The following is a 19,358-nucleotide window of genomic DNA, read 5'->3' as shown; positions in this document are numbered from 1 at the left end:
GGTTTAAAATGTCAGGATGCCCTTCCCCAAGTTCAATACAGTTCCTTGGCAACAAGTCGCAGGGATCCCTTTCCCAGGTTCAATATCAAAGATGTCACAAAAAGAATGATCTTGAAGCTTTGTCTTTAAGCTAAGTTCCAACAATTCTTCACAGCTCAGGGTTCCTTTCCCCAAGCCTTATATGCATCAATAGTGGTTTTCGTTTTGACACAGTAGTACATTTCCTTGTCAGCATATAGGGCTTCTCAAGTCTTGGCGCAGTTGTCGGACCACACGATCCACCCATTACAGGTAACGCAACCAGGAACCTTTAGTTCTCCTTTTAGTGGTTTGGTGTTCAGCAAACAAATGGTTTCTCAAAGGGAGCTTCAAAACCAAACCGTTTCTCAGACTTGACTACAACTCTGCAGTTCGAGTCCTTCAGTCAATTTAGTTTTCTAATTTCTTTCAGTGCATGATCAAACATTAGCAGTTTGCTATTTGCATTCAGTTAGTTATTCAATATTACCAAATATTGCTGCTTTCATTTAGTTCGGTATTCAATATTAGCAAGTTTGCTGTTTTCATTCAGTTCAGTATTCAAAATTTTCATTCAGTTTGATATTCTACATGAGCAGGTTTACTGCTTTGCGCCCCATTGGACTTTCATTCAATCATTTAACTTCACAGTTTCATTTGCAATTGAAGTATCTACTCCCTCTGCGCTGTTTACAACCTTTACAGCCTGCCCGAAATTCTCCAGTCTCAGGGTAACTTCACTAGCGCTCACCGGTTGTAGGCTTCTTCCTCCTTCGGACCTGGCCACTTTCCTGCTTCATTTCGGATCCACAAGCCCTGCTCGCGTGGGGACAGGATCTTGGTCGGCATAGGCGGCTTCAATGCTTCTGCAAGGCCGGACACTGCGTCCTTGGTATTCGCGCCTCGCTGCAGATCCTTTTGCTCCCACTTCATCGGTAGACTTCGTCCTGCACACAGAAGGCTTCCCTTGGTTTGGTGATGTCGGCCGGCGTCCCGTCTTGTCCTCGGATCCCACCACGGCTGCCTCTGGATTCCCTGGGTGTTATGCTGATCTCTAACCAAGTTCCCCAGGTCTCTCTCTTTGCTTCCTTCATTGCTCTGCCTTTTATACACCTATGGTCCTTCAATGGGCTGCAGGTGTATTCCATCATTCAATTCTGCCTGACTCTGATTAAGAGAACATGCCTTGCATGCATCTTCTTCGTTCCAGTACCTAAGTGGTGAAAGTGAATGGTTTTCATCATTCTCAGTTGCTTCTGCCTCGTCTCAGACCTAGGGTGGTGAGAGTGAGTAGTGTTCATTACTCTCAGATGTCTCTTTCTCATTGCAGTACTGTCAGGTGTCTCAAGAGAGAAAGAAGGGCAGCTCTCCTACAATAACCCCTAAAGGTTGGGGGAGGGCTAGGTTGGTTGACATTAGGATAAGGGTGATCCCATGTCTCACCTGAAGGCATCCCACTCTCAAACCCCAAAGACCCTACACCCAGGTGATCCTCCATCGGTTGTCCACCCCCAGGCTCAGGATCCAAACGCAATGGCTTTTCCCTGTCCACCTGCGTAGAGGATCCAAGGGCAGTAGGAGTGAGAATACCCTCAGGTTTCTCACAGATCCCTATTGAATGCTGAACTAACTAAAGGATATATTGAGTATGTTTTGAAAACGGCAACAAAGTAAAACAAGTGCTGAACCATTATGAGCATTTATGGATTAAGTGAAAGCAAGGTGGTTAGAAGGGTTAAAATACCACAGAGTGAATTGGATGAGATATCAGTTATGGTAAAGCCTAGAAGGTTGCCAAGGATATAAGGGCTGAAATCCCACAATGAGGTACCAATTGTGGCAAAGTCTAAAAGACTGCAAAGAAAGAAGAGGGTTAACTGTTAAGGAAGTTAACTATCAAGGAATTAAATATATAAGCGACAAAGTGAAGCAAAGCCAAAAAGACTGCCAAGAAGTACGTGAAATAAGTATTGATCAAGGATCAAGATACCAGAGGCCACATGACTGCAGGGGGAGAGAAAAACCTGTGTTGGCCAGAACCAGAAGAATACAAAGTACATCAAAGGGCACAGGGTTATCTGTTGCGTAACCAGCGATGGGTGGACTGTCCGATAACTGCGCCTAGACCGAGTGGCCCACTGAGAATGAAAAAGAAGGTTTAGTGATACTATTTTGAGAGCCAGAGGATTTGAATTGACTTGTGGGTATTTGCAAGCTGAAAGAGTCTGCGTCTTGGGGAAGGATCCCCCTAAACTTTATGAACTGTGTTGATCCCTTGGGGAAGGGAAATCCTGAGGCCTTTGAGGAACTGTGTTAAAACTTGGGGAAGGGAAACCCAAGGCCTTTTGAGGAACTGTTGAACAGTGTTGAACGCTTGAGGAAGAGGACCCCGAGGTCTGTTTGAAACTATTTTAAACTCGAAAAAGGGGAAGCTGAGAGAAAGCCAAGAGCTGGAAGAAGCTCAGAACTTTACTTTTCAACACTACATATTTTGTTGCTGACATCCCTACGCATTGTATAGATTTAGTTGTGAGGGCAAGTATAGATTTTGGACATTTGAACTTATGAACGCTGACTATCCTTCGTTTTCTTTAGCTAGGGAAATGCCACCTTACCGTAGAGCAAGTTAGGCCTTACTCCAGCCTGACATCATATATATATATATCTGAAGCTAAAGTTTCGATGTGTTGATTATTCCTTTGAAATGTATTACTACTGTATACAGTTCGAAAGTGTTTAATAAAGCATTTTTAGAAAATAAAAATAATGCATTTTATCACGCCACTCCAAATATGGGAAATGGCAAGGATACAGTTTACTTAAGTTCATTCACGAGAAGAGAGCACCATCAATCTTTCTTGGACATTTTCTCAAAGGTGACTGAAACATGCCGCACAAAAAACTAACATCACTTGGAAAAGCTCCATCTGACGCAAAGCGAAAATAAAAATCAAGAGCTTCTGAAACACAACAACAAACAGCAGCATGACTTGCTGACCAATGACAAGAGCAACTTTCTCCAGGGCAAATGAGATGCCAAAGCAAACTGAAGCAAGACTTGCTGACATGAGGACAAGGGCAACATCCTCCAGGGCACATGAGACAGCAGAGTAAACTGAAGCTGAAGTAAGACTTGCTGACAAGAGCACAAGAGCAACATCCTCCAGGGCACATGAGACACCACTCAATCAGGAAACGGGCAACGCTAGGTACCCCAGCTAGTTTAAAATAAATAAAGCTTTTCTTAGAAAGTTAAATCTGTTGTATGTGTCTTACCTCATAATGCCTTCACAGATGTTTACTGGCTAAATACTGAGTATTTTTGGAAAACGGCAGCCAGTGGACTTGAGGTTGCCTTGACAATTGCGGTTTTGAAATTCTTAGCAAACGTTAACTAGGTGACTATAAACTAGTAATTGTAGAAGAACAAGTTACTTACCCCTGGTAACGTTCTTTCGATTGGATGTTCCACCCACGTATTCCTCATCTTATGATAATTATCCTTCCAGCTTCTGATGCTCCAGACATTTTTTCGACAGGGGGTGCTGTGTGCCGTCTCGTCGAGTCGACGTCCCTCGAGGACCTCTGTTCGACTGTCGTCGTCATCATTAGTATAAGTACCGCAGCAGCGCCTGTTGGTTTCAGTTCTGTTTTTCCCCTCCTGAAGAGGAATTACCAGGTGTACCATATGCCGTAAGCTCCAAGAAAGCGTAAAAAAGTGTAAGAACGCAGATATTCTACGGCAGAGTAGGCTGGGAGGGCAGATGAGGAATAACTACTTCTATTGGATTGTGTCCTCCCACGTATTCCTCAACTTATGATAGACTTCCAAAGCAGTAATAATTTGGTGGTGGGAGTACAAATTATATTTTGTTTTAACTGTTGTCACTGACTGAATGATGTCCACTTTTCCAAATTGTCCTTCCTGAATGGAAGATGAATCCAGGCAGCAATGTCTCACAAACGTGTGAATAGACAGCCAAGTGGCCGCTGAAGAAATGTCTTTGATTGGGACACCTCTCTGAAGAGCAGCAGGGTTTGCCATGCCGCTTGTGGAATGTGCTCTCAAGCCTTCCATCGGGTCTTTGCCCGTTAACCAATTACATTCCCCAACAGCCAGGATGATCCATCTGGATATGTTTTGTTTTGTAACAGCTAACCCCAATTTAGTGCCTGTATAGCCAATCAATAATTGGGCATTTTGACGAAATGTAGCCATTCTTGATATGTAAATACTGAGAGCCCTTTTTGGTTCCAGTCTCTGTAATCTTTCCTCCTCTTTTCCAGGACGACAAGGTGGCTAGAACATTGGCAAAATTATTTTTTGCTACAAGTGGAAGTCGGAAAGTTCCTTAGGTAGAAAAGGAGGTTTCACTCTGAGAACCTTGTCTTTATAGAAAGCCATATGTGGGGGTTTACAGGAAAGAGCCTGCAACTCCCTTACCCTGCGAGCTGAGGTTATTGCAATTAGAAAAACAGTTTTGAAGGTTAACAGTCTTAATGGGCGGGAGTGTATAGGCTCAAAAAGAATGCATTAAGATCCCATACAGGAACATTGAATGGAACTGGTGGAAATACATTAGTAAGACCTTTTAGGAATTGAACAATCGGAGGGATTTTAAAATATGAATCCTCCTCTGAAGAGCGCTTGAGAATGGATAGCCCTGCCAGGTAATCTTTAATTGTTCCAATCTGGAGCCCCACAATCACCAAATGTAACAACAAAAGAAAGCACAATAGGTGAGTCACATAGAAAGGGATCTACATTCTTATCCCTGCACCAGCTGCTGAACTTGTTCCAATGGCAGTGGTACAAAGATTTAGTTGCTGGCCTTCTGGCCGAAAGCAAGATCTCCATTATGTCATCCGGGAGGTCCCAATCCTTGTATCTCAACCTCTCAGAAACCATGCGTGAAGGTTGAGAGTCTTCACCTCTGGATGGAGAAACCGACCCTCCTCTCGTGAGAGAAGGTCCTCTCTTTGTGGAAGACGTATTGGAGGGCAGATGGACATGTCCAGAAGGACCGGGTACCACATCCACCTGGCCCAATCCGGGACAATACGGATCATGGGTTTCCTGAACGTTCTCAACCTCCTGATCACACGAGGAATAACGGGGACTGGAGGAAACGCGAACAGGAGTGGAAATTCCCAGTCCACTACAAACTCGTCCCCTAGAGCTCCTCTTGTGAGAAATTCCCTGGATAGTTCGCACTTCCAGTTGACGTTGGTCGCGAACAGATCAACTTGAGGGGTCTCCCAAAGGGTGAAGATGTCTTGAAGGACTTCCTGAGCTAGTTCCCACTCGTGGGAAACTGTGCTATGCCTGCTCAGAGCGTTTGCCACCATGTTCTCTCCGGCTAGGTGGACTGCCGATAGAGAGATTCCCTCTTGAATTGCCCAGAACCAGAGCTGTATTGCTTATCTGCACAGTGGTAGTGACCCTACACCACCTCTCTTTTGAGGTAGTACATGGCCACTGTGTTGTCTGTCATTATCAGAATGTTCTTTCTCTGTACAGAAGTCAGGAAGGCCTTCAGCGCTAGTCTGACTGCCCTTGGCTCCAAAAGGTTGATGTGTAGTTTGTACTCCGATGGAGACCAAAAACCGCTGATTGTGAGGTCGTTGGAGTGGGCTCCCCACCCAGTGAGTGAAGCGTCCATCACTACAGTTATCTCCAGCCGTGGCTGCCAAAAAGATTCTCTCTTGTAAATGTTGTCCTTGCAAGCCCACCACAGAATGTCCTGAGAGACTCTGTTCGGAACATACAGGTGGTCTGATATTCTGCCTGAGAATTGGGACCCTTGAGTCCTGAGAGCCTGTTGGAGGGATCTCATTGTGAGGCGGGCCTCAGGCACCAGAAACATGCAGGAGGCCATGACACGGGGCAACCCAAAAAAAAAACCTGCAGAATATGTTGAACTCTCACCTCGGGTGGCAAGGCTTTCCCAGGGGAAGCATCCAGGACTGCTCCAATAAATGGGAGTCTTTGAGATGGTATCATGTGGGACTTCTTTCAATTGCGGGAGAATGCCAGTCTCTGAAGAGAGTGACAGGTTACGCCAAGATGTTCCCGTGCTTGTTCGGGTCAACGTGCCCTGATCAGCCAATCGTCTAGGTAGGGGTAGACGTGAATCCCCCCTCTCCTGAGACTGGCTGCCACCACGGCCATCAACTTGGTGAAAACCCTTGGGGTGGAGTTCAGCCCAAATGGCAGAACTCGAAACTGATCATGAGAACCACCAACCGCAAACCTCAGGTACTTTCTGTGCTTCAGATGGATAGGCACATGAAAGTAAGCATCCTGAAGGTTCAATGACACCATCCAGTCTTGGAGGTGGAGAGCCTGAAGAATATGGGACAGGGTAACCATCTTGAACGTGTCCTTCCTGAGGAAGTTGTTCAAGTCCAAGATGGATCTGAATCCTCAGTCCTTTTTGGCAATCAGAAAGTATGGGGAATACCAACCCTTGTTCCTTTCCGCCACAGGTATTTGTTCTATAGCACCTTTCTCTAGCAGGGTCAACATTTTCTGCACAAGGAGTGGATCCGGAACTTTGTAAGAGTTGTTCCCCGGTGGATGCTCCTGAGGCCTTTTTTGAAAAGTAAGGCAGTAACCATGGGCTACAGTTTCCAGTGCCCAAGCATCTGAAGTAATACCCCACCATTCTTTCAGATGCTGAGTAAGTCTGCCTCCCACCGGGGTCTTGTGAGTCAAGGTCTCAGAGTGTTCTGAGGCGGCTGAAGCTGCGGCTCAGGGTAAAACTGCCGCTGCTTGGGTTGGCTTAGCACCGCTCCCTCATCCACCACAAGGGAATCTTCTCTGACCTCTTTGACCAACTTGTCCTCTTCCTCTTCCAATTGAGGAATAGAATCGAAAGGACTCACCCCTCCAAGAAGATTAACTGGAGTAGGGGTGTTGAGGCCGTCTAAAGGCGCGCTAAGGAATGTAGCCGCCGCTTTCGAGGTCTGCAGCTTTTCCAAACTCTCATCAGCCTTGTGGCCAAACAGCCTCGAGCCGTCAAAGGGCATGTTGAGGAGTCTAGACTGCAAATCCTGACTTCCTCAACCACGAAAATCTGCCTAACACTGTGCGAGTTGCCATGGATCTGCTGATGTTGTCTGCAGAATCCCGACCTGACTAGAGGCATTCAGCCATTGCCAGGAAGCCGTCTCTTTCTTCGCCTTCCGTGATGTTGTCAGCTGCCATAGTTACGCAGTCTCACAGGGTAAACGTAAACCTTGACAAGGTACATGTTGCGTTAGTTGACTATAATGCCATACTGCCAGCAGTAAATACTTTTCTCGCCCAGGCATCCACTCTCTTATCATCCCTATCATGAGGGATGGAGGGGTATACTGACTGCTTATTAAATGTAGCAGCCTGAACCACCAAACTTTCTGGTGTTGGATGTTTTGTCAAGTATTCTGGGTCGCTGCTGGATGGTCTATATTTTCTAGCAACATTTTTATTCACTGCAGCCGTAGTCTCTGGTATCTCCCAATTTGCTGAGACCCTTTTTTGTAGTGCAGTGTGAAATGACAAAATTGGATCTTTTTGGGGACCCTGATCTAAAATATCTGTCAAGTCATCCGCCTCAAAAGAAAGAGTAGGCCTGCTCCAACTTAAAAACTCTGGATCATCATAAAGCGGTCATGCAAGGACCACCCACATCTCAGGAGGACAGAGCCCATCAGCAGCGCTATTTAGAATCCTTTCACACCCCCACGAACTCTTCCCCATTAGACTCCCTAGAAGCCCCAATATCCTCAGAGGAAATTCTAGAAGCCATCAAATCACTAACGCCGCCCCAGGCCCGGACAGGCTCACGCCTAAGTTTTACAAATCGTTCGCCCACATCCTGACCCCAAAATTAGCAGTACTATTCAACTCATTTCTATCTACAAAACAGATAACACACTCCATGGCCGAATCAACTACCATCCTTCTGCAGAAACCGGGAAAAGACCCCGAGCAAGCAGCTTCATATAGACCAATTGCCCTAATGAACACCGATGGAAAAATCTATTCCAAGGTTTTAGCAGCTAGATTAGCCAGGTTTCTCCCCGAGCTGATTCACAAAGATCAAACAGGCTTTATTCCGGCCAGAGGAACTTATGATAACATCAGGCGCACACTCAACATAATCGAATCCGCGAACAGAATGAAAATTCCGCTCCTAGTAATCTCTCTCGACGCACATAAGGCGTTTGATCTAGTGAACTGGGACTTCATTCGGAACACTCTCTCTCATATGGGCTTTGGTCGCAACTTTACAACCTGGCTAATCGCATGCTACGCACACCCATCAACACAACTTCGAGTCAATGGAAGGAAATCAACAAGCAGCTCTTTATCCAGAGGGACCTGCCAGGGGTGTCCACTGTCTCCCTTGGTGTTCGCCTTATCGATGGAGCCGTTCGCCGCGAGAATCCGCCTCAATCCCAATATTAAAGGGGTCACGGTGGGCGGGACTGAACATAAAGTGGCGCTCTACGCCGACGATGTACTTCTCACAGTCACAGATCCTAACAGCTCAATGCAACCTCTACTCGAAAAACTAGAAGCATTTGGGGCATGCTCCGGGTTCAGGGTGAACTATGATAAATCCTCTGTCTTCCCGATCAATCTCCCAAGGCGCCAGGCAAATACTCTTTGCCCCGATTTGCCAATCCCATGGGCTCACACTTCATTGGAATACCTGGGCGTTCACATCCCCAAATCCAGCCCACTAATCTACAAATATAACTTCCCCCCAGTTATTTAAAACGCTACGCTCCGACCTGAAACAATGGGACAAGCAAGAGATCTTGTGGCTAGGCCGGGTCGCCGCGGTAAAGATGAACCTGCTCCCAAGAGTGCTTTATCACTGCCACGCGCTCCCAACCCATATCCCTGAAACGGATCTTGTAGCCTTGCAGCGCGATATTATGAAATTCATCTGGGGAGGCAAAAGACCCCGCATCGCCAGGAAGATCATGACCCGCAGCCGACAACTCGGTGGTCTTGGGGCCCCGGACATCACTAGATATCGGCGCGCAGCTCAACTTGCGCACGCCTTCGCTTGGACCTGCACAGGGGATCGCCCTGCCTGGCTGCAACTTGAAGAAGGGTGGTGCTCGTCCCCCTTATCAGACCTGCCCCACATCCAGTCCCGGAATACCCCCCCGCAATATCTCCGCTCCCAGCAAACTGTAATACAGTGGACAATTGGAAAGCGCCAAACAGAAAATGGGGAATCAAAAGCTTGTTGGGCCCACTAACCCCGATCTGGGGCCATCCAGGCTTCTCCCCTGGCCTTTGCCGGCGAAGCTTCGCCAACTGGTCAAAGGGCGGACTCCATAGAATCTCTGACTTTTTAAATGATGGCCAGCCACTCTCCTTCGAGGACTGTAAAGCAAAGTTCAACATCTACGAGGAGGAACGATTCCGGTACACTCAAATCAGACACTGGATCTCACAGCGCTCTGTCAGAGAACGAGGCTCCACGGACTTAACACCCCTTGAACTTTCACTAACGGCATCCCCCCCAAAAGGCAAGATCTCTTCCCTCTATAAACTCCTGGAAAATACCAACCCCGAATCAAAGGAAAGGTACATGCTAAACTGGGAGCGCGATCTTGGGTGCCCCCTTGACTCTGAAACCTGGAACAAAATTTGGACAAAACTTCATAAGAGCACCCAATGCGTTACCAATAGAGAAGAAGGATATAAAGTATGCTTTAGGTACTATATTACACCGTCCCAACTGTATAAAGCGGGGGTGCGACCCTCACCGAACTGTTGGAGGGGATGTGAGCAAGAGGGGATGCTTTTCCATCTCCTATGCGATTTCCCAAAAGCGGCGCATTACTGGAAGGGGGTTCTGACTCACATCCGAGCAATAACAGGCCTCAACATCCCATGGGACCCTGGAATTATACTACTAGGAGACCCGGGGGAAGGGGACCTGCCAATGTCGGGAAATGCAGCCCGCCTCTGCTCCCACTTACTCTTCCCGGCCAAGATCGCCTTAGCCCATCTCTGGAAGCTTCACAAAGGCCCCTCTATCCCACTCTGGTGGGCTAAGTGTTGTGACATCATTGTTGCAGAAAGGGTCACTGCCTCCCACCTGGGCAACCTCAACCCCTTCCTGAACACTTGGGCCCCATTCAAAGACTATGCTGATCGCTACCCTGCCCTCACACTGAAGCCGCCCAGTGTCCGCTGGTTGAACTGAAATCTGCATGGCTATAACTCGCCCCTCTTCAGAACTGTCCCCCTCCACTACTCCTTCCCTATCAGAATATCGTTAGGAATTAATTGCATACTGAATTTTACCATTAATATCCACTCTTCCAGTATAATGACCTGTGTCATTACGATCGTTTGCTAATTCCATTGTCTACTGTTTAATTTGTTTTCTGTTTGATTAATTATTGAATAAAATATACATTTTGAAGAAAAAAAAAAACTATCACCTCGCTCATCAGTTTCCTATATGAGGAGTCAGTGTAGTCAGTAGGATCTGGTTTGCCAAATTCCAGTTCGGGAGAGGTATCTAAACCACTGGCCAACTGAAGGTTATCATACAAGTCTTTTAATCTAGACTTTTCTAGGATAAATTCATCTGGCACATTAGGGGAGCCATACTGTAACCCAAATGGTGGTGTGTTATCTGAAGGTTAATTATATTCATAGATGCAGGTTAAAGGCTTAAACAAATCTTTGTTGGGCAAAGGTTTGAAAACCTTTTCCTGGGTTACCACTGGCTTCGACAATTTCGAAGTTATCGTCGACAACTACTTCAAAGTCAGAGACGATTTTGGCAGAGTCAACTACGACACTGGTGTCGACAACTCTGACGCTGACGGTGTGAGCGAAGGTCGTCGACTTCTTATGCTTTTTCGAAGGAAGCCTTGATGGACTGGATTCCTGACTTGTCGAAGCCCTCGACAATTTCTCATCGGATCAAGATTTTTCTTGATGCTGTACTGGCTTATGGCTCTGTTTTGAAGATTTCTTATTCGACTTCCCTTTGTCGTTTTTATGCAGATCGACCGGGGCATGGGCTTTCTGCTTGTCCTTCGATGCCATCGGGCCGCATTCTCAAAGATTTTAAGAATTTCATCACGAAAAACATCCCATTTTGCTGGGGAGTCCAACTTAGTTGGACATTTGATTACCTCAGCAGAGGAATCACTAGAGGTCGAAGGTGACCTATGATGCTGTTTCTTGGCCTTCTTTTTCGAAGATGAAGAATGGCATGATCGACTTCTCGATCGAGACGGTTTAGATTTTTTCCATCGAGGAGAATCCCTCGAATCATCAGTCTTTCTCTTTGAGCTCTTCGAAGGAGACTTCAAAGGCAACTTCCCCACCACCATTTTACATTTACGCTCCCTTAGAGCCTTTTCGGTCATCGCATGACAGGAGTTACAGTCGAAGGTACGGTGACCGGTACCAAGGCACTAGACATATGCAGTGGGTGTTGGTGATCGACATCTTCAATCCACAGTCTTGGCACTTCTTGAAGCCCATCTTAGGGGCGTTGAAGGAGCCGACGGGGAAGACATTTTCATTGATCGAAAATAACTACCGAAGTTCACAGAAGAACCGAAGCGTGCCATAATTCTTCAAAGCATTAACTTGGAAAAAGTTAACTGAAGCCAATGGGCTCTGCGTGCGGTACTTATACTGATGATGACGTTGACAGTCGAACGGAGGCCCTCGAGGGACATCGACTTATTGAGACAGCACACAGCGCCCACTGCCGAAAATATTTCCAAAGCAGCTGAAGCTGGAAGGATAATTATCATGAGATAAGGAGTATGTGGGAGGACAAAATCCATTTGAATATGGTATTTCTGAGTTCAAGTAGCGTTTTAAGAATTTTAAAAATAAATGTACTGGCTTATAAATCAAAGTTGTTGACTCACAGATACGGAAGATATTAGGTGTTGTGTTATATTATTTTAATATGTATTTTGTTGTGTCATTTTCTTCTTTTTAAGAATCCTTAATGGATTATAGATTATGCTTCTCTGTATTGTGTTTTATGTGTAAGGTTGTGTTAGGGAGAATTCTCATCAATGTGCTAATTCCCTTCACCTTAGATACCCCCAGCAACTTTGCTGGATTTTGAGGCCTTGATTTTTTTACCTGGAGAGAGTGTGGGCCTTTTTTCCCACTCTCTCATGTATTTTGATGTGTGTTTTACTCTTGTGTTCTTTGATTATGGAGTTTTAGACAACTCCATAGGCATCATCTTTTCATGTGTGCCACACAGCACCCTCAATGCAGTGACACAGGGAAGCCTTTTAGGCTGTCCCAAGGTTTAAACACCTTGTCTGGGATAAACTACTGTTTCTCAGAGAATATAAAGTTAAATTGGCTTTACTAGTCTTTTTAAATTCCTAGACCCAGCACACGCTATCTTCCAATAGAGTGCTCGAGGGGTTAACTAGTATCCCCTATGTCTAGAAACTCAGGTAGCAGTCAAATGCTATCCTTTCCTATCGAAATGGCTGGTGGCAGTGGTTTTACAACGAACTACCATGATTTTTCCCAACCGCGAACACCGGTATCTAAAAATCACAGGAGCCATGTTTTTCAAGATGGCGTCTGAGCCCCCTTTGTTTAAACAGGTCCCGGTCTTTTTTGGCCATTTCATTTTGGAAAGGTCCTTCTAGAGTTTGTCTTTGCGCGCCAAACCATGTTTGGTCCCTTTGTGCCTATGCCTTTGGCGGGCTTCCGGACTGAAGACTGCCTCTGGCGCCAGAGTGTCTGGGGTGGGCAGGAAGTGAGGGAGGTGCCAGAAACTCCCTGTGCTTAGCCTCCTACGAGACCCAAATGCACTCTGGCGTGATTGGCTGGCAGACTGTCTGGCAAGGACAGCTACCCTGCTGTGTGAGTGGCAGCTAGGCTGGATTGAATGGGGGAAAACTGTTTAAAAGGCAAGTTTTTTGGATTGAAAGGCAGAGTCCACCACTGGAACGAAAGAACCGAAGACGAGCTGAAAGAGGATGACTGCTGCAACTCCTGGACCATTGGTTTGCCCGGTGAAGCCCTGCTGCAGGTCAGAATCGCCAAGTTCATCTCGACAGAGATGCCCTTCAAGGACGACTTCTCCCTTTGAGTTGGTGGGACCAATCAACTCATAAGCCACCTGGACACCATTCTCGGAGCTCGTATTTTCCTCAGTGTGCTGCAGGAAACCGAATAGCCAGGGAGAAGGACACCAGTTTGTGTGCTTGATGACAGCTACCAGAATCGAAGATTTGCCAGTTTGCCAGCTTTGCTACCAGTCCCCGTGCAGTGCAGGAGTTCCCCGACGTCCTCCCTCTTGTCCCACGACTGAGGCTCAGCAACAGCGAGATCTGCAGGAACTGCCAGGAACAGAAGTCTTCAGCTGCATCTTTTTCTTCAGTCTAAGGTACTGTGAAAACCCGACCAAGGGAACTTACCTCTCACTGCAAAAGTGTGTGAAACTTTGGCAATTTACAGGCCTAGTCAGCTTGTGACCCGACATACGAACGTTTCTTCTATGAACTACTTCTCAGAACCGTTGCAAAGACTTTTCCATTTAAATTACCAGAACAGTTTTTCTTATACAAAACTCTAGGCCATTGACTTTGGCCTATCTATTGCATTGGAACCACTCCACTGGTGAACTGAAACTATTATTTGCACGGTTTAAGAGTAACTCTGTTATTCGTTTTATTAATTTATGCCTTTTTGCTCCTACTTCAAATGCTCTAAATGCCATTTTGCGCCTCCTTTACAGTAGTTTGAATGCCTCAGAACCTGATAGTGTGAAGTACTATAGTATATTTTCATGTGATATCAATTGCCTCCTTTTAGTGAATGTTTTCTAACTGACTGTGTAATAAATTAATACGTGTTTTACCAAAAAACCTTGAGTATAAGAGTCTATTTGAATACTTTTGATTGTAGACCTCTGTGTAACCTCATTACAAGCTCACATTCCCTCTTGAGATAAGCCTGGCTGCTCAGCTCGCTACCAAAAACTGTGTGGTACAGACTTATACCAAAGGTTGCTTTTGCTTACACCTGTAGTCCTAGTTTTGTGTAGTGGTCCCAGAGGGTACTGCATACAAACTTTGCCTAACAGGTTGTAACTAACAACCATACCACATTAAAACAAATTTAAAAAACCATAAAGAAATTACTATTTAAAAGATTGCCCTCCCATTAACATCTAATAAACTTTCCAGTCAGTCTCCAGCACAACTGAATTACAAACTATTTTTTACAAAGTGTATTGTTTGTACATTTAAAAGAGACATTAAAATATTCTCATTAATTTTGGCCATTCCAATAAAAAACATAGCAACATTACTCCAAGTCTCAAAAAGAATACTGCAAATGATGAATAACACAACACATCAGTCAAGTTAATCTATACTCAGTCAAGCTTCGCTTACCTTGACACTTTCCTATAATAGATCCAAAGTCATCTTTTGCGGACCTGAACATGTGGAAAAATTCAACAAGTCAGACAAGTTTGATATATATGTGTGTGTGTTTGTGAGAACATCATAATGTCTTTGGAATTAAGAACATGTGAACAAATACATTACTATACTACATGACATAATGAACCAAGTATGCCTTCCCACCATGATCAACAATTGCAATTCCATATTTTCAAACAGTCTTCCAAAGGTCATGAATATGGTTCAAAATACCAAACATTTACATTTTGAATGGCCTGCTCAGGGAAGAAGTTTAAACAAAGATGCACTAATTCACTTTCACACATCCTACAAACAATAAATGCAAATATACAAAATGCCTGATGCTTCCATTAACCTTTACCAAGTGCTGCTTTAAACGTTTACCTGAAAGTACGATAGATGGTTCAAGCCAGTTCCCACCAGAAATTAGGAGGAGAAAAATAAGACAACTAAATTAGGATTGTATATATGAATCCTAAGGGAATTCGCATGGTTAATTGTAAATGCAAGTGTCCTAAGGGCAGGTTCAAGGGGTTGTCTTTGGCATAAATCAAGCCTCGGGTTATTTGGCTAAGCCAGATGTCACCTTTAAACTCCAGGTCCAACCAGTTTCCTGAAATTAAATCTTCTCTACATCTGGTGTCCTGTATACCACTCCTGGACAGAGGCTCCAATATAATGATGATGTTCTGGCCCATCAAGATAAAGACGAAAGAATGCTGCATTCATAGCAGTAGCCGACCCATTTTATAAGCATATGGCGCTCAATTGGATCCTGTCCCACTACCCTGCATATCTTTCTGGCTGCAATTCGTCTTATTATGACATGGCAGATTCAAGAAAAGTATGTGGCTCACCACGCCAGAATTTCATAACTCAAGTGCTTGTTGAGAGTGAGAGGGTTTCTTCCCTCCTTACTAGGTGCATGCCGTTCCACGAGCTAAAAATGTAAAGGGAAATCGGGGATACAATTTGAGAAGAAATAGGATTGGAATATTCGAACACCAAAGCGATTAACATACTTTAGCACCGAGGGGGTCTAATACAGACAAAAGATGTCTCGGAATAAGGTAATTTTCAGTTGGTATCCCACTGGCATTCTGAGCAAGCTGCTGTTTGCTGCACATCCTCCTGGCTTCTTCCCTTTGATCTCATCCTCATCTTCCTGTCTGCTGTGCCCCCACTACCATCTCCTTCTACGCCTGCCGGAACGTTCTGTCTCCTTCCCTCCTTGGCATGCATGCCTCCCACCCCTTCCAGCAAGCACCTCCCTTCCCCATCGGGCTATCTTTAGGTGTTTTTCCCTGAGAATGTAGACATGGCCACTGTTTTGGAAAACATTCTTCTGTCATCCAGTGGTAAATTGTCATGTACGTTTATTTGATTAAGTTCCAGATACTCATAAGTTTCCGAAATTACACGAGATGCCGTTAAATCCAACCACTGGCAACCCTTTTAGAGGGTAACTGTCGCTCCCCATTCAAACCAATGCATTTCATTCTTTCTGACGTCACCCACCACGATTCCACATTCTCCATGCTCTTAACATGCATATTACAACACCCACTTCTTGTCTGCCTGCCCAGCCCACCTCTTCACTGTCCACGACCAGTATTTCAACTTCACAATGCTCTCTCCAAGATTCCAAGCACCTTCTCCAGAGGTTTTGAAACTGCTTATGTGATTTTAACATATAAAAAATGTACATTACAGTCTATCGGAGGTGAGTTGTAACATTTGTTATTGTCCCTTCCCATTTGCCTCATGTCCCAAACTCAGATGTGGTCTGATAACACCTGCTACAGGCCTTCTTCCATAGGCCTACCTGCCACAATAGACTATGGGGCTCATTCAGGGTTGCCAGTATCCCACCAGTAATTCCGGCCGATACCGACAGCCATGACTTACCGTCCCCGCTGCCCGATATCCTGGTATTACCAGGATATTAAGGGTGGCGGAGTAACAGTAAGTTCGCATTGCCATGGAGTTCCATAGGTCTCCATGGGATGGGATTTACTGAATAGGTGGGGGGACTGATCTACCTGCTGGGAGATCCGCGGCAGACTTGTGCTTTGCCAGTCTGGAAAAAATGCTGGTGTCACTGTGGAGGATGGGACGAGAGACCAATAGTTCAGGCATAATAAAATACTTCATAGAAAAGGTACAGAAAGCAATGGGAACACGTACATTAACAGAATTCAGAAACAATGAAGGAAATCAATGAGAGTAATTTTAGTGTCAAAGCAATTTAAACAGTTACTTTAGAGAGAACAGGAAACATTAAGGAACATTTTTACAGTAAAAATTGACTTCATATTAGCTCTACAAACCAGGCCCCAATTATGTTTTTGAATAAACAGAAAACAAATTACCTGATTTCTACACACTGGTCTTGAATGGCAGCTAGAAGTTTACCATTGCTGCAAAAGAAAAAGGCACATTGAATGTATGGTCAGACATATTAAGGCTAATACAAGGTCACTGTTTGCCTTTTACGCCAAGAGCTAAAGATACTTTAAAAGCGCTTTAATAAGAAAATAAAAGTTACTCACCATAGTAACTACTGTACCTTTAGTCCATAGTCTCCTTCCCTTCATACTTTATGGGTGTCTGTCCATTAGGAGTGGGACCAGCATATTTGATTATCAAAAATATTCCTCCAAATAAAATTTTTGGGGCAGAGCGCGTTTGCACGCAGGAGATGTGCATGCAGGAGATGAGCCCATGTGCACACAGGAGAGGGGTCCATGGGCACACAGACTCCGGCAACGCCTGCCTGTCCCTAGTTCCCCAGGTTATACGGTTCACATATACATGGAATCTTTTTATTGGGGGCGTTAGGAAGGGTTGAATGAAGGAAAGGACACTATGGACTGTAAGTACAGTAGTCACTACGGTAAGCAACATTTTCTTACTTCTACGCCATTCCCCTTTCCTCCATACGTTATAGGAGAGTACCAATAATAAACTCTGTGGGAGCCAGGAAAAGCCTTAAACAAAGAGGTTCAGTAGTACTGCCCACATACATACCATCAGCTCTGCTACTGGTGTCCATACAATAATGCTGGCAGAAAGCGGCAGTTGAGCCCACATTGCTGCCTCCGCAATGACGTCCCACGGGACCCGTCTCTGGTATATATGATATGATATATGGCATCTATAACACGCCTATACACAAGTGTTTCAAGGCGCAACGAGGCAAGGGAGGGGGAACAGAGGGAAGACAAAGACAACGCTCTTACTAGGCCAGGTAACATTGAGATCGCGCAAGTGCAGGGGGGGGTGCGGGGGAAAGGGAGAGGGGCCAGTGCATAACATAGGATCAACAGTAAAAATTTTATTAAATAAATAAAATGGTAGGTAAAAAGTGTGGCAAGCTTGTGGCAAGTGCGCGGGTAAGTGCAGACATCAAGTGTCAAGAGCTAGTAGGGGACTAGGGATACAGAAACATCCCCCAAGTGCAGGGGTTGCCTGTATGTCACTTCTGTTGCCCTGACTTTGACTGCATGAGCATGAAGGCCCTTTGGAATGGATGAGTTCTGATGAGAATAAGTTTCCGATATGCACATTAATATCCAGCGAGCAATGGATGCTTTAGATAACATAGCACCGGTTTGTGGTCTCTGCCATATGCAATGAAGAGGTTGTCAACTTTTGTGAATGACTTTGCCCTGTCTAGATGACACATTAGTGTCTTGCAAAGGTCCAGGCAGTGCAAAAAGCCCTCAGCTGGGGATTAGAGGTTTGGAAATAAATGGCAACTCTATCTTCTGTAGATGTGGAATGACGATATCACTTGTGGAAGAATGTTTGAGCGAGTACCTTGCCCTTATAGAAAGTGGTATACAGTTCAGAGGGAGCTAGAGCTCGAATTTCATTGATGTATCTGGCTGATATAATAGCCACTAAGAAAGCGGTTTACCAAGTGACACATTTTAAATCTATCAAGGCCATGGGCTCAAACGATTTGTGCGAGATGACCACCAGGATCATGTTCGCATAACCAAGAGAGTGATCAGTTTTAGTTGGGCAATACATCCACAGGAGGTCCGTCCTCAAAATGGAGCTGAATGACCCCGTTGGACGAAGAGAAAGACCAGGCCAGGTCTGTCTTACAAGACTCAAATTGTCCTGTGAAACCCAAGTGACCTAGGGTCAACTCTTCAGGAGCCAGACTATTATGCTCAACAATTGAGTGGATGGATGATGGACTTTCCCTCTCCCTGCTGCGACAGAATCTCTGGAAAGACTGGGAGATACATCAGCCCTTCCGAAGCGTGCTGAATCAGGCCCGAGAACGACTGGCCAGTGAGGAGCTATTTGGATCACTGACACACGGCATGCAGGCTGCCACTTGGCGAGGACTCTTGCAATGAGGAGAATGGGAGGAAATGTGTCAGATTCCATTCGCAAAACAGAATCTTGATCACATCCCCCTATCAAAGCAAAAATCCAGCATTTTGCATTGCTCTACGAGGCAAACAAGTCTAGCAGAAGTACGACCCACTTCAGGAAGACTGCCTGGAGCACTGAGGTGTGCAATTCCCATTCGTAGTTGAATTAGGATAGTCTGTCTGCCTCAATATTCTCTACTCCTGGCAGGCAATTAGCTTGCAGACTGGCAGTTTCAGAGCCCACCCCCAAATTTTCACTGCAAATCTGCATAAAGTGGGGAACCTTGAGCCAACCTCCTTGTTGATATAATACATTAAGGCAGTGCTGTCAGTTGAGTGAGTAGTGTCTTGCGCTACAGAGATGGGAGGAATAAAATCACAGGTAGATGGATCACCCTTAGCTCTAAATCTATTAATACACTTCAGTTAATCTTGGGAGGACCACAGATGAACAGAGACGTGGTTCATGGTTGCCCCCACCTCATG

At 45.3% G+C, this 19,358-nt stretch overlaps 1 protein-coding gene across 3 annotated transcripts in view; it reads right to left on the bottom strand.

Moving 5' to 3' along the window:
• NBAS (NBAS subunit of NRZ tethering complex) overlaps positions 1-19,358 on the bottom strand; it is a 3,456,930-nt gene that overhangs the window by 3,165,487 nt on the left and 272,085 nt on the right. For all 3 annotated transcript variants that reach the window (XM_069605942.1, XM_069605943.1, XM_069605944.1), the window contains exons 5-6: positions 16,851-16,898; positions 14,446-14,489 (exon numbers count right to left, since the gene is read on the bottom strand). In XM_069605942.1, coding sequence (XP_069462043.1) covers positions 14,446-14,489; positions 16,851-16,898 — 92 coding nt within the window. The remainder of the gene's footprint in view (positions 1-14,445; positions 14,490-16,850; positions 16,899-19,358) is intronic.

This window comes from Ambystoma mexicanum, chromosome 4p, assembly GCF_040938575.1.
Source record: "Ambystoma mexicanum isolate Mex_15411 chromosome 4p, UKY_AmexF1_1, whole genome shotgun sequence".
NCBI classification, from domain to species: Eukaryota; Metazoa; Chordata; class Amphibia; order Caudata; family Ambystomatidae; genus Ambystoma; species Ambystoma mexicanum.
The sequence above is the reverse complement of the archived record's forward strand: the minus strand, read 5'-3'. Positions and strand labels throughout refer to the sequence as shown.